This window comes from Glycine max, chromosome 18 (genome assembly GCF_000004515.6).
Source record: "Glycine max cultivar Williams 82 chromosome 18, Glycine_max_v4.0, whole genome shotgun sequence".
Taxonomy (NCBI): Eukaryota; Viridiplantae; Streptophyta; class Magnoliopsida; order Fabales; family Fabaceae; genus Glycine; species Glycine max.
This window is the reverse complement of record NC_038254.2, coordinates 21312554-21325296: the sequence shown is the minus strand read 5'-3', so window position 1 is coordinate 21325296 and position 12743 is coordinate 21312554. Positions and strand designations below refer to the sequence as shown.

General features: G+C 34.5%; 1 protein-coding gene and 1 long non-coding RNA gene across 2 annotated transcripts; one reads left to right on the top strand and one right to left on the bottom strand.

Annotated features, from left to right (window-relative positions):
- The first annotated feature begins 343 nt into the window (after positions 1-343).
- Positions 344-8270, top strand: LOC100811395 (protein trichome birefringence-like 2). The gene is made up of 5 exons (XM_006602323.4): positions 344-1059; positions 1422-1614; positions 1703-1893; positions 2132-2290; positions 7642-8270. Exons 1-5 carry the CDS (start codon positions 344-346, stop codon positions 7982-7984), a joined length of 1602 nt encoding a protein of 533 aa, XP_006602386.1. The 3' UTR covers positions 7985-8270.
- Positions 8271-9147: 877 nt separating this feature from the next.
- Positions 9148-10331, bottom strand: LOC100500398 (uncharacterized). The gene is made up of 2 exons (XR_419484.4): positions 9545-10331; positions 9148-9425 (listed from the first exon to the last, which is right to left on the bottom strand). It is a non-coding gene; the product is annotated as an uncharacterized lncRNA (long non-coding RNA).
- Between the last annotated feature and the right edge of the window lie 2412 nt (positions 10332-12743).

Below are 12743 nucleotides of genomic sequence, written 5' to 3'. Positions count from 1 at the left end.
GAATAAAATTGCGTAAATTGATAAACTTGCATTAATTAACATATATTGAAGAAAAAATAATTCAAAGCAATAATTTTTAAAGGCATCTAGAGGTTATTTTTGGGAACATGATATGCTATTACTCTCTTACTCTTGTATTGCAACAGCGGTTCATTCTGGTTTTGTCTGTCGTGTTCCATTGCTTTCCTTCAAAAGGACACACACTACATAAAGAAGACACACACCACATCCTGGCATCACCTGAAAACTCTGAACCTCCAAAGCACATTGTTTTCTTCACTTGTTTCATACCTCAGAAACCACTTTGTTACACTTGGTTTTTGCGTTTGTTCACAAGAACAGCATGCATGTTCTTTTTAATGTGAAGAGAGTAGCGTTCTCTGAGTCCTTTCTGTCACACAGAAGAAGGCTTTTCACTTGGTTCAGTTTAAGTGTTTCAGCTTCTCTTGTTCTGGTGTCCCTCTTTCTTCTCAGTAACTCCCTCAGGGTTCCTAAAGTTTCAGTCTTTGTTCCAAAACTTGACGCTGTTGGTGCAAACTCTTCTATTGGTCCTTGCCCCTTGTTGCCTTTCAACACTAGCCACACTTTTTCCTCTGAGAGTAACACTTTTGACACTTCAAAGTCAAATGGGTCAGAGAGTTCTGTGCAGAGAATTGAAGAGGGAAGTGTTGCTATGGAAATTCTTCATGGAGTGAATAATGTGTCAGGTGAAAACATTAAGAGTGTTGCAGAAGGGAGGGGTTTGGAGAATTCTAGTCTTTCTTCTAATTTGTTGCCAGAGAGTAACAATGGAAAACAATCAAAGCATGAAGGGGGTTTAGATGGGGAAAAGAATTTAAAGAATGTAACTGTCACTCATAATGACGAAATGCATGTTGGTTTATATGATGAAAAATGTGACATTTTTGATGGAAAGTGGGTAAGAGATGGTTCAAAGCCACATTATCCTTTAGGGTCTTGTCGCCTTATTGATCGAGATTTTAATTGTCACCGTAATGGGAGGCCTGATGCTGAATATGTTAAATGGAGGTGGCAGCCAAATGGGTGCAAAATTCCAAGGTTGATATATATGATAACTTTTTTTCAGCAAGACTATGTAGTGTTATTGTTCATGTAAAGTAGGAAAATGGTTTGTATTGGAATAAGGAATAAAAAATTAATATTCATTATTTATTGTAATAACTATGTGAAAGAAAGGTTTGTGATAAACATGATGTCTGCATATGAAATTAGAACCAAGACTTTTGCATTATTAAATTTGTGCAAGAGGGTTTGGGACTTTTTTGAGTCTAGTGTGTTGGACTCAGTTTGGCTTAAAGTGTATTTAATTCTAAGCAAAGCTATGCATTTAATTTCAGCAATAAAATGTACAATTAGTGGTCTTGTTTTTGATTAATTTTTGATGTAATGCCACCTCTCAGTTTGAATGCAACTGATTTTCTGGAGAGGTTGCGCGGGCAGAGGCTGGTTTTCGTGGGGGATTCACTGAACAGGAACATGTGGGAGTCACTTGTATGCATTCTCCGTCAAAGCATCAAGAACAAGAAGCGGGTTTTTGAAATTTCTGGAAGAAGGGAGTTTAAGAAGAAAGGTGTCTATGCTTTTAGATTTGAGGCAAGTTTCCTTGTCACTTCTATGTTGTTTATGTAGTGTGAATCTTTTATGGGTATGGTGCAGACTAGAATTTTTGTTGTATTCTTAGGATTATAATTGTTCGGTGGATTTTGTTGTTTCACCATTCATTGTTCAAGAGTCAACTTTCAATGGCAAAAATGGTTCATTTGAGACATTAAGATTGGATTTGATGGACCGTACTACGGCCAGGTATTGCGATGCTAATATCATAGTCTTCAACACAGGACATTGGTGGACCCATGATAAAACATCAAAAGGGTGAGTTCAGTTCCTTTTTAATTTTTTTTTTGAATTGAACATTACCTTAAAATCACTATCTACGCTTCAAAGTCTGATTAGAATCCATATATTACAAAGATGCTAATAACAACAGAGTTTTAGTATGCCAATTTTAATTTCCTCTTATGTTTGTAATTTTTTTTTTATCTCTTTTCTCTATTTATATCTTTTTTTTAATCTCTTTTTCTCATTTTGCTGTCATCTGGTACTGCTACAGAGAAGATTATTATCAAGAAGGAAACCATGTATACCCAAGACTTGAGGTTCTGGATGCATATACAAGGGCCTTGACCACTTGGGCTAAATGGGTTGACCAAAAAATTAATGCCGATCAAACTCAGGTTTTCTTCAGAGGATTCTCAGTTACCCATTTCTGGTACTGTTCTGACCCAGATTCCAGAATTTAATTGTTTTGTTTCCTTACTTTTAATTGGACTCTAAAATTAGTTTTAGCCTCTTTCTAACTGGAAATATGTGTTAATACAGACATGGTAATTTGCCAAGGTCCTGTCTCATCTATATATTGACTATCACAATGTTCACTACTTCACTTGACTGTCTACAATTCCTTATAAGAAATAATGAACATGCAATGCTTCATTGCTAGAAAATTGGGAATTGGTAGTATACCCTTAGAAATATTACACAGCATCTTTTTTATCAGGAGATAAACATAATGTTGTTGGTAGTTGAAAACTTGAAATTGAATGAACTCAACAGTTGATTACCTTGTTTTCCCGACACTCTCTACTTTTCCTATTGGCTAAAACCTCTTTCGCTACTTTATTTTTGTTATTGCTATTGGTTTACAAGTTTATAACTTTTCAGCAAGTTCCCCTTCATCTTTACTTCCTTGTAACTAGGCTGGAAAAACCATGTTTCCAGTTTGATCTGTTGTTAGAAGCAGGTTGTGCACCTGTCTTTATTATTGATATTTTAGTAAACTACTACTGCAGATTCTAGAATGCAATAAGCTCTTAATATTTTTTTTAACACCAATTTGGTATCACCCTCATAGTTGAATTTGGTTCTTTGTTTAAAAAAAATTAAATTTACCTGCTACGTAAAAAAGAAACTAGTTATCATTTAAACTAATTAACTAACCATTAACCCTTATCGTTTGAATTAACTACTAGCAACAGAGTTGATAGAGGGAGAAATAGAAGGGGAAAGGTGTATGTTAGAAAATACCCTTGGAAGAGTTAGAGAGCTGTCAGTTGTAGGATAGCTAAGATAGTTGTTAGTAAGTTAGAGAGTTGTCAGTTGTAGGACAGCTAAGATAACTGTTAGTTAGTTATAACCAATTGTGGTTAGATAAGAGGCTATAAATAGCTGTGGAAGGGGTTAGTTACAGGTTGAACAGAAATTGAGAAGAGAATAGGAAGGTGATGAGACCTCGAATCCATTAGAGTGTGTAATCCTTGAGTTGTAGCATTCTAATTCAAATAAAACGAATTCCCCTGTTTTGGTCCAGTTCTATCAACTAGTATCAGATCTCCGATCTTGGGGCGTAGAATCATTAATGGTGACAAAAGTGAACGCAAGAATGGAGACACGCATGGAAGCTATGGAGAAAGCAATGGAGGAGAATCGTGAAGTAGTGGAATCGCAGCTGAGCTTGGTCGAAGGGATGATCCAAAGGTTGGCAGTGGTGTGGGAGAAAAAATCTCCAGCGACGAACGTGCATACAGTTTACGCGAGCGGAGGGGATGAAGGTATGACAGCGCACAACGACAATCGGTGGAGGAATTTAGAATTGCCCATATTTGACGGTGAGGATCCATTGGGCTGGTTGACCAAGATTGAGTGATATTTTCGGTTATAGGCAGTTAGGGAAGAGGACAAGTTGGAAGCAGTGATGATCACGATGGAGGGGGAAGCTTTGAGTTGGTTCCAATGGTGGGAATCTTGGAATCCAAATCATTTTTGGGATGGATTCAAGATTGTTGTCACTCAAAGGTTTCAGGCTGCAAGCTTGGGAAATCCTTTTCAAGCACTATTGACACTGCAACAAGAAGAGACAGTGTAAGGATTCATCAGTCAATTTGAGAAGTGTGTTGGAATGGTGAAGGGGTTGGAGGAGACATTTCTGGTGGAAGTGTTTCTCAAGGGGTTAAAGGAAGAGATTAGCACTGAAGTAAGGCGTTATGAGCCAAAGAACTTGATGGAAGCCATGGTTAAGGCTCGAAGAGTGGAGGATAAGAGCAAAATTTTAGGGAAGTTACCCGTGGGTGATGGGAGGGGGAGTAATTTGCAGAAAACTGTTCATTCAGGGCAGAAGGGGTAAGAGATTGGCAGCCAGCAAACAATAAGGTGACTAACCTTCAGAATGTTGTAAAAACAAGGACAAGTGCTTGGAAAGGTAGAAGGACGTTCCATAATTGGTCTCCTGTGAAGGTAAATGAAAAGATGAGGAAGGGAGAGTATTTCATATGCGAGGAAAAGTATAATCCTACACATGTGTGCAAAAATAGATAGTTTAGATTGATGATTATGGAAGAGGAGGAAGGAGATCCTAGGAGCCCACAAGGGGAGGATAAAGAAGAAGAGATGGGGGAGTTTCACTAATTATCCTTGGATAGTATTGGGGTTTTACCACCCGGAAATCTCTTAAGTTGTGGGAAAAAATTAAGAATAAAAAGGTGATTCTGCTAATTGGTTGTGGAGCCACTCATAACTTCATATCGCTAAAATTAGTTAAGGAGCTAAGGTTGGAGGTAACCCCTACAGGCTTATATTTTGTAGAAGTAGGAGATGGACACAAGGTTAGGTGTCAAGGAGTGTGTAGATCCTTGCCTATTGAATTGCAAGATTTACAATTTACATAGAGTTGTTATTTGTTTGAATTGGGTGGTCTGGATTTGGTGTTAGGAATGGAATGGTTGGCTGGATTGGGGGTCATTGAGGCCAATTTCTAGAAATTGACATTAACAGTGCTAGTGCAGAATAGAAAAGTCCTATTGAGAGCTGAACCAGAGTTGATAAAAGCTTCCATTAACATGAAAATGATCAAGGGGACCATGCTGGAATCTGACCAAGGGTTTATGATGGAATTAAAACAGGTGGAAGGAGAAAAGGGTTGGGAAGTAGTTCCTGACCTGGTGGCACAGCTGCTGACACAGTTTGAACAAGTTTTTAGGAACTTCAAGGGCTACCACCACATCGAGAAAGAGATCATGCTATCACTATCCAAGAGGGAACCAAGATCCCCAACTTAAGGCCCTACAAATACCCACATTATCAGAAGGATGAAATTGAAAAGATGGTAAGAGATATGTTAATTGCTAGAATTATTAGAACTAGTACTAGTCCATATGCTAGTCCAATTATTTTAGTTAAGAAAAAATATGGGAGTTATAGATTTTGTGTAGACTATAGGACACTTAATAAAATTATTGTGCCATATAAGTTCCCTATCCCAATTATAGAGGAACTATTGGATGAAGTTGGAGGGGGGGGGGAGCTGATTGGTTTTCCAAGCTATTATGGGTATCATCATATTCGAATGAAGGAAGAGGAATATCCAGAAAACAACTTTCAGAACTCATGAGGGTCATTATGAATTCTTGGTCATGCCTTTTGGGTTGACTAATGCACCATCCACCTTTCAAGCACTTATGAATGAGGTGCTTTGACCCTTCTTAAGGCAGTTTGCATTAGTATTTTTTGATGATATACTTGTATATAGTAGTAGCCTTGAGAACCACCACATGCATTTGAAGACAATCTTACAAGTTCTGCAGCAACATGAATTGAAGGTGAACAAGAAAAAAAATGCAATTTTGGTCAGAATTCTTTGGAATATTTGGGGCATATTATTTTAGGAAAAGGTGTGGAAGCTGACCCTAGTAAATTGACAACAATGGCTGAGTGGCCTAGACCTAAGGATGCTAAAGGATTAAGAGGATTTCTGGGGTTAGTAGGGTATTACAGGAGATTTGTGAAGAATTATGGAAAAATTGCACAACCCTTGAATGCTCTGCTCAAGAAGGATGCATTCCATTAGAGGGAAGAAGCTACTTATGCCTTTGAAGAGCTTAAGGTAGCAATGAGGAGGCTTCCTATTCTGGCACTACCAGATTTCTCTAAAATTTTTATCTTGGAAACGAATGCAACAGGAACTGGACTAAGAGAAATTTTATTGTAGGAAGAGAAACCTTTAGCTTTTTGGAGCAAGGCTCTATCAGACAGGGCTCAACTCAAGTCAGTATATGAGAGGGAACTAATGGTAGTGGAATTAGCAATGAAGAAAGGGAGGCACTATCTGCTAAGAAAGAAATTGTTAATTAGGACTGATCAAAGGAGTTTGAAGTTCCTAAATGAGAAGAGGCTTATGAGTGAAGAACACTTCAAGTGGGCTACTAAATTGATTGGTTATGATTTTGATATTCATTATAGACCAGACAAGGAGAATATATTGGCTGATGCACTATCCAGACAATTTTCATTTTCAGCAATTTCGTTGGTGCAAGAGGAGGAATGAGCTGATTGGGAGGAAGAAATACAAGTTGATCCTCAATTATATGGAATTTATCAAGGGATTCTAACTAAAACAAAAGAGAAGCCTGGATATACCATTCATGGAGGTAAACTATACTTCAAGGATAGACTAGTTTTGTCAAGAAATTCCACTAGAATCCCTCTATTTTTGAAATAATTGCATGATGCCCCTTTGGAAGGACATTTGGGGTTTTTTAGAACCTTCAAGAGGGTGGCTAATGTGGTGTTTTGGAAAGGAATGAAGAAAACTATAAGGGACTATGTTGCTTTATGTGAAATTTGTCAAAGAAACAATACAATAGCTCCTGCAGGGTTGTTGTAGCTCCTACCTATTCCAACTAAGGTATGGACTGATATCTCAATGGATTTCATTGGAGGTTTACCAAAGGCTCAAGGGAAAGACACTATCTTAGTGGTAGTGGTTAGGCTGACTAAACATGCTCATTTTTTTTGCATTAAGTCATCCTTATACAGCTAAGGAAGTAGCTGAGTTATTCATTTAAGAAGTGGTGAGACTGCATGGGTTTCCTGCCTCGATAGTCTCTGATAGAGACAAACTTTTTTATGAGCCTCTTTTGGAAGGAGTTGTTCAAGAAAGCAAACATTTAATTGAAGATGAGTACTGCTTATCATCCTCAAACATATGGGCAGACGGAAGTAGCTAATCGATGCTTAGAAGCGTGTTTGAGGTGTTTAACTGGAACCAAATCATGAAGATAGCTGGGAACTTGCTGACGAAGTACAAACTGTTTTTCCTCAAATTGACCTTGAGGACAAGGTCCATCTTGAATTAGTTAGTTAGAGAGCTGTCAGTTGTAGGACAACTATGATAATTGTTAGTTAGTTATAACCAATTGTGGTTAGACAAGAGGCTATAAATAGTTGTGGAAGGGATTAGTTACGGGTTGAACAAAAATTGAGAAGAGAATAGGAGGGTGATGAGACCTCAAATCCATCAGAGTGTGTAATCCTTGAGTTGTAGCATTCTAATTCAAATAAAATGAATTCCCCTGTTCTGGTCCAGTTCTATCAAAAGTAGACATTTTATCATTTGACTTAACCACCATCATAATTAGTTAACAAGAACATTAACCCTTCTCCTTGCTTTCTTAAACTTGTCTAAGGAGGTTGTGACTTCAATTGTGTATTTTGCAAGTTTAGAGAGATTCATAATTTCCTATCCATCTGGTATAGATACCTTGATGAATAAACTCTTATACATTGCAGGGGTGGGCAATGGAATTCAGGAGGACAGTGCCATAAAGAAACTGAGCCAATATTCAATGAAGCTTACTTACAAAGATATCCTTCAAAAATGTTGGCTCTCGAACATGTCATCCAACAAATGAAAGCCCGAGTAGTATATATGAACATAAGTAGGCTTACAGATTACAGAAAAGATGGACATCCTTCAGTATACAGAACGGGGTATAAGGCATCAATGAATCATAACACTGCTGCACTATTCGAAGATTGCAGCCATTGGTGCTTGCCTGGGGTACCAGATACTTGGAATGAATTGCTCTATGTTTCTCTCTTAAAATATGGAAAGGGAACATGGAAAAGCTGAACAAATTTCCTCATGACCATTCATTCCACTACCAGTTTCTTATTCTTTATGCATGTTTTTATTCAACATATGTATGTTATGAGTTTTTGCTGCATGTCTTCAGTTATAGTTTGATTAGAATGACAAGATATCAAGGGAAGGAAATAGGATAGTGGATTTGGCTTGCCAATTCTTCCCATTGGTTTGAGCTTGGAGTCACTTTCTTAAAACAGTTGTGAAGATTGTAAATGGATTTTGTATTCATTTATTTGGTATTTACAAGCACGTGTCATAGTACTTTGAGTTATACAAAGTTTCTATGTTTTAGTTTAGATGTGAATCTCTATGATACATCAGTTCCACAAAACATAGGATCCAATTTATGTAAAATGGTGATTTTTTGTGGTGCTTGTGATGAGGAAAAATATTAGACATAATGGCAATTCTATTTAAAACAAAAGGGCACTCCGAGTGGGTAATAACAGGTAATGTTGAAATAAAATTCTCTTCCGAGTTCCAAAACTGTATTCAGAACGAGCTTGAGCTTCCATTAAGGTGTTTCTACTCGCGAGAAAGAGTAGTTTGCAGCTTTTTAAGTTGGTCACACTGAAACTTTTCATTAACAATATAATCCACGCTTAAACAATTAAGGTAGCAGAAACAACTGAATATTCATCTTCTCCTTGACATAAATCATCTAGTGTGACATCGAGATTTTTCTTATCACCACGAAGACTACGATTTTGTTTAGATAAATTTTTTAATAGTTATTTGTTGGAAAAGAAAATAATTCTATGAATATCGTGATTTGGTTTCCATTGAACTCATTTGTCTAGGCTAACTTGAGAGATTGTTTAGTTGGCACCCATAATCAATTTCGCTTATTGCAATGTACATTTTAAAGTTTGTGATTGGAGATTAACTTGGATACATATCTTAATCAAGTTCAATACTTTAAAATGATTCTCTCAAAATTTAAAACAAAGAGACACTTTAGTTCCCGGAATAATTCCCTCAAGACTAATAAACGTTGCCTGGGTTGATACGGTATTAGTCATTGACTTCATATCAATTTTAACAAATAAATTTTTCATTTTTGTGAATGTTCTCTTTTACATGAAGAGGATAAACTATTCATCCCTATAGTTTCCCGGAATACTTTCAGTGCCAGTTAAATCAGAAACTAAAGGAAAAAGGGGCATGATCATTGTTGACTTTAACAACTTTTCCAGGAGGGCTTTGCAGCTTTTCTAACCAATCAACTTCTACAGAACATAATCCTACCCTTTAAGGAACTAAAACACTACCATAATTCTTTTATTGCATATAAGGTCTCGAAACACAGCAAGCATACACACTAACACACATGAGAAAAATCAAGGTAAGGGAGAGGGATATATAAGGACATAATTACCTACCTACTTATCTGAAGAAACTGAAGAGAAAGCCGGATTTTAGTCATCTGCAAATTGAGTGTTATGGACAACACAAGTTGGTATGTAGCTTCTCAAAGGAAGAACATCTTTGTTTATTACATTCTACTGAAATAAGATGAAGAACTACAATAGAGTCAATACATACATAGTCATGAGGACCCCTTAATGAGAAAGAGTAGTCCATTGCCTTTTTGTGACTTGCCGGTTTGCTTGGCTGTAGCCAAAGTTTCTCTGCTCATGGAGAATGCTTCTCTGCTTCATGCCACTCATAGAGAGAACTATGTTCCTCCATGTGTCATACCCTTTTGTGGTTATTGATTAGAGAAGCCAATAGCTAAAGCATAAGCAAACTTTAGGAGGTGGAGTGTGAAGGGTGAGAACCCTCTCACACAATCCTCCATGCTTCTTTTAAGAGCCATGGATGGATTTTTGCCAACAAAGCTCCATGCCTATACCAGATAGATAGATAGATTGGTTTGAGTGATCTTCAAAGGGCTCTATAGAAGGCTAGTGGGGAAGTTAGTTTCTGACCATATTGCTTTAAATAGCTGATGATTGGGAAACTCAGAAGTGGTATGATCTATTCATTATCCAAAATACATTCTTACTTTTGCTTTCAAACCATCAAAAGTTGCAATTGTAATACAAAGTGATGAGAGATAACATACAGTAGAGTATCCATTAAAAATAAATAAATAAGCTGGTAAAAGCATTTATTTAATTGTATGACAATTTTAACCTTAACTTAATTACCTAACATTGTTTGAATCTCGTTATATCCTAATCTGGATAGACCTATTCTAACTACTTTTCCCCGACTAATGATAGGTATAGACACTTTTATATATCATACACTTCATTGATACTCTATCCTATCATACTTACATTCTTTCTCTAGTATGTTTAGTTTAGGGAAAAAAAAGGAAAAGGAAAGAAAAATACTATACAATTTTTTAGATTATCTGGTTAAAAAGAAAGTGAAACAAAATAAAATAAAAAATATATAAAATGGCATAAATATCCTTCATAAAAATAGTTACAAAAATAAGAGTAAACAGGTCATTTTATTTTATAGAATTAGGTTTTTTTTTTCTCAATCCAAAAGTAAAAGGATTAGAAATCTTATGAGTCTCATGTATTTTTCCAAGAAGAAATATAAGGCCAGTTTGTTTAAGCTAATTTTTCAAAATAAACACTTTTTTCAATAAAGTAAGTAGATTTCTATTTTACTGATATGTTTGTTTAAATTGTTTTTACTTAAAATAAGTAGTTTTCTATTTTTTAAAGAAGTAAATTTTATCTTTTCTTAAAAAAATAATTTTAAAAAAATGTTTATTCTAATTTTAAGTTTAAATAAACTCATCCATAAGTCGTTATTGTTTTAGTCACATCTTTTATCCACCCTTTTTCCTTCTTTTAAACATAGTCTAGGTGTTGAACAGAGTTAACCAAACATTTTCCCTTGTTTATCCATATTTTTCTCTACCGATTTAAATTGGGATATTATTTTTATGCCCCTAGCACAATTTGATATCCACATACCTAATGTATGTGAATATATATTGAACTATAATCTTTTACCTTGTCCTTTTTCTATAATCTTCAATTACTACGGATTTTTTTTTCCTTCAGAGGTATTTCAGGAAATTTAGGATGAACTAGTGAATCTTGTGAAGTTTCTATAATTTTGGTGTCACTAAGATTTTTGAAAAAAAATGTTTTTATTTATCTGTTATATAATAAAGTTCAAGAACACATTAATTATTCTTTTATTAATTATATTTTTACTTATTTTTTCATATTTAACTATTTTACACTGTATTTACTGTGGAGGGAAAATAAAATAGAATAAAAAAGGAAATTTTATGACTATATTATTAGAATTAAGAAAATTTATTATTTTTTTATATAACAACCTCAAACAACACGTAAAAAGAAACGAGGGAGTAATAAACTTCAAAACATGGGTACCGACCCTCTACTTTTTCATTGGTGCTTGACTTTTGATTTTTGGACGTTATTGCATCAGTGAATCCACTAGCTGATTCTGTATCCCCCACTTTGCTTTCAATGATACATATCATGTTAATCATCCACTAATTTCATTCCTTTCTCACCAGCCATGCCAGCAAAGTTATGCTACAACATGGCCATACGTTTGTTTTCTTGTCTTTTGTACTTTGCAACGTGTCAAAATACCATGCTTCTAGTTTGATGTGATCTCAAAATCTAGAATCCTTAGCCATGAAATTCAGCCAAACTCATTTAACTTGGCTACTATGTTATTTCCTGGGACCTTTTTCGAAGACATCTGTTACATACACACACACATATATATATATATATATATAAAAGTCAATAAAAGTTGTAGTCAATAGCCTGAATTTATGTTGATGAGTTTCTTTCTCTCTCTGCCTTAACGGATAATGGAAGGGTCCTTTTGAACTTGGTTTGACTTGCTTATCTTGAATTGTGTTTGATTGAACTTTTTATCATGTTGAAAATTCACGTTATATAGTTCTTAAGCTACCACGAGATGTGTTGCGAAATACGCGTATTGATTACTTTATGTTACAAAACTCATTTGTGAAGAAAAGTTATTATATATAATAAATTTATTAATTTTATAAAAATTATCTTAAAAATCATAATAATAATAATTATTTATAATTAAATGATAATGTAATATTATTTAAGATGTGAGTGTATTATTTTGTTATAAAAATTTAAGATTTATATATTGAGATTTTAAACTCAAGACTATACATTAAATTAGAATAATTTTATGTCAATTGATTCATGTTTTCAACAATAATGTATCTTATATGAATTATTTAAACAATTATCGACAAATGTTTATTCAAGAAAAGTATTTTTATTTTTTAGTGTTAAAATATTAAGTGAGCTTATCTAAAAACTTGACAACAACTAATATGTTTATTAAGAAAATAGTTTTTTAATTTTTCTGTTTTTTTATAAATCATTACAAAAATATTATTTCATTTTTATTTATTTTTAATTTATAAAGAAAATTTATATAATTTTTTAAAATTAAAGTATAAATAAGATAATTTTTTTATAATTATTTATAAAACGGTAAATAATAAGAATAGAAAAAGTTTATCAAATAAAAGACACATTTTACTGAAATGACAAGTGATCTCCTTATCAGATATGCACACAATAATAGCAACTAGACTATCCACTCAAGCTTTTTTGCCTTGCCTCTTCTTTAAGCAAATAAACAAAATAGATATCACTTTTTTTTCTTCCCTCTTTTTGAATCTCACTTTTCTGTTTATTTATTATTGTTTTAACCACTCATAATGAGTAGATGCCAGCAG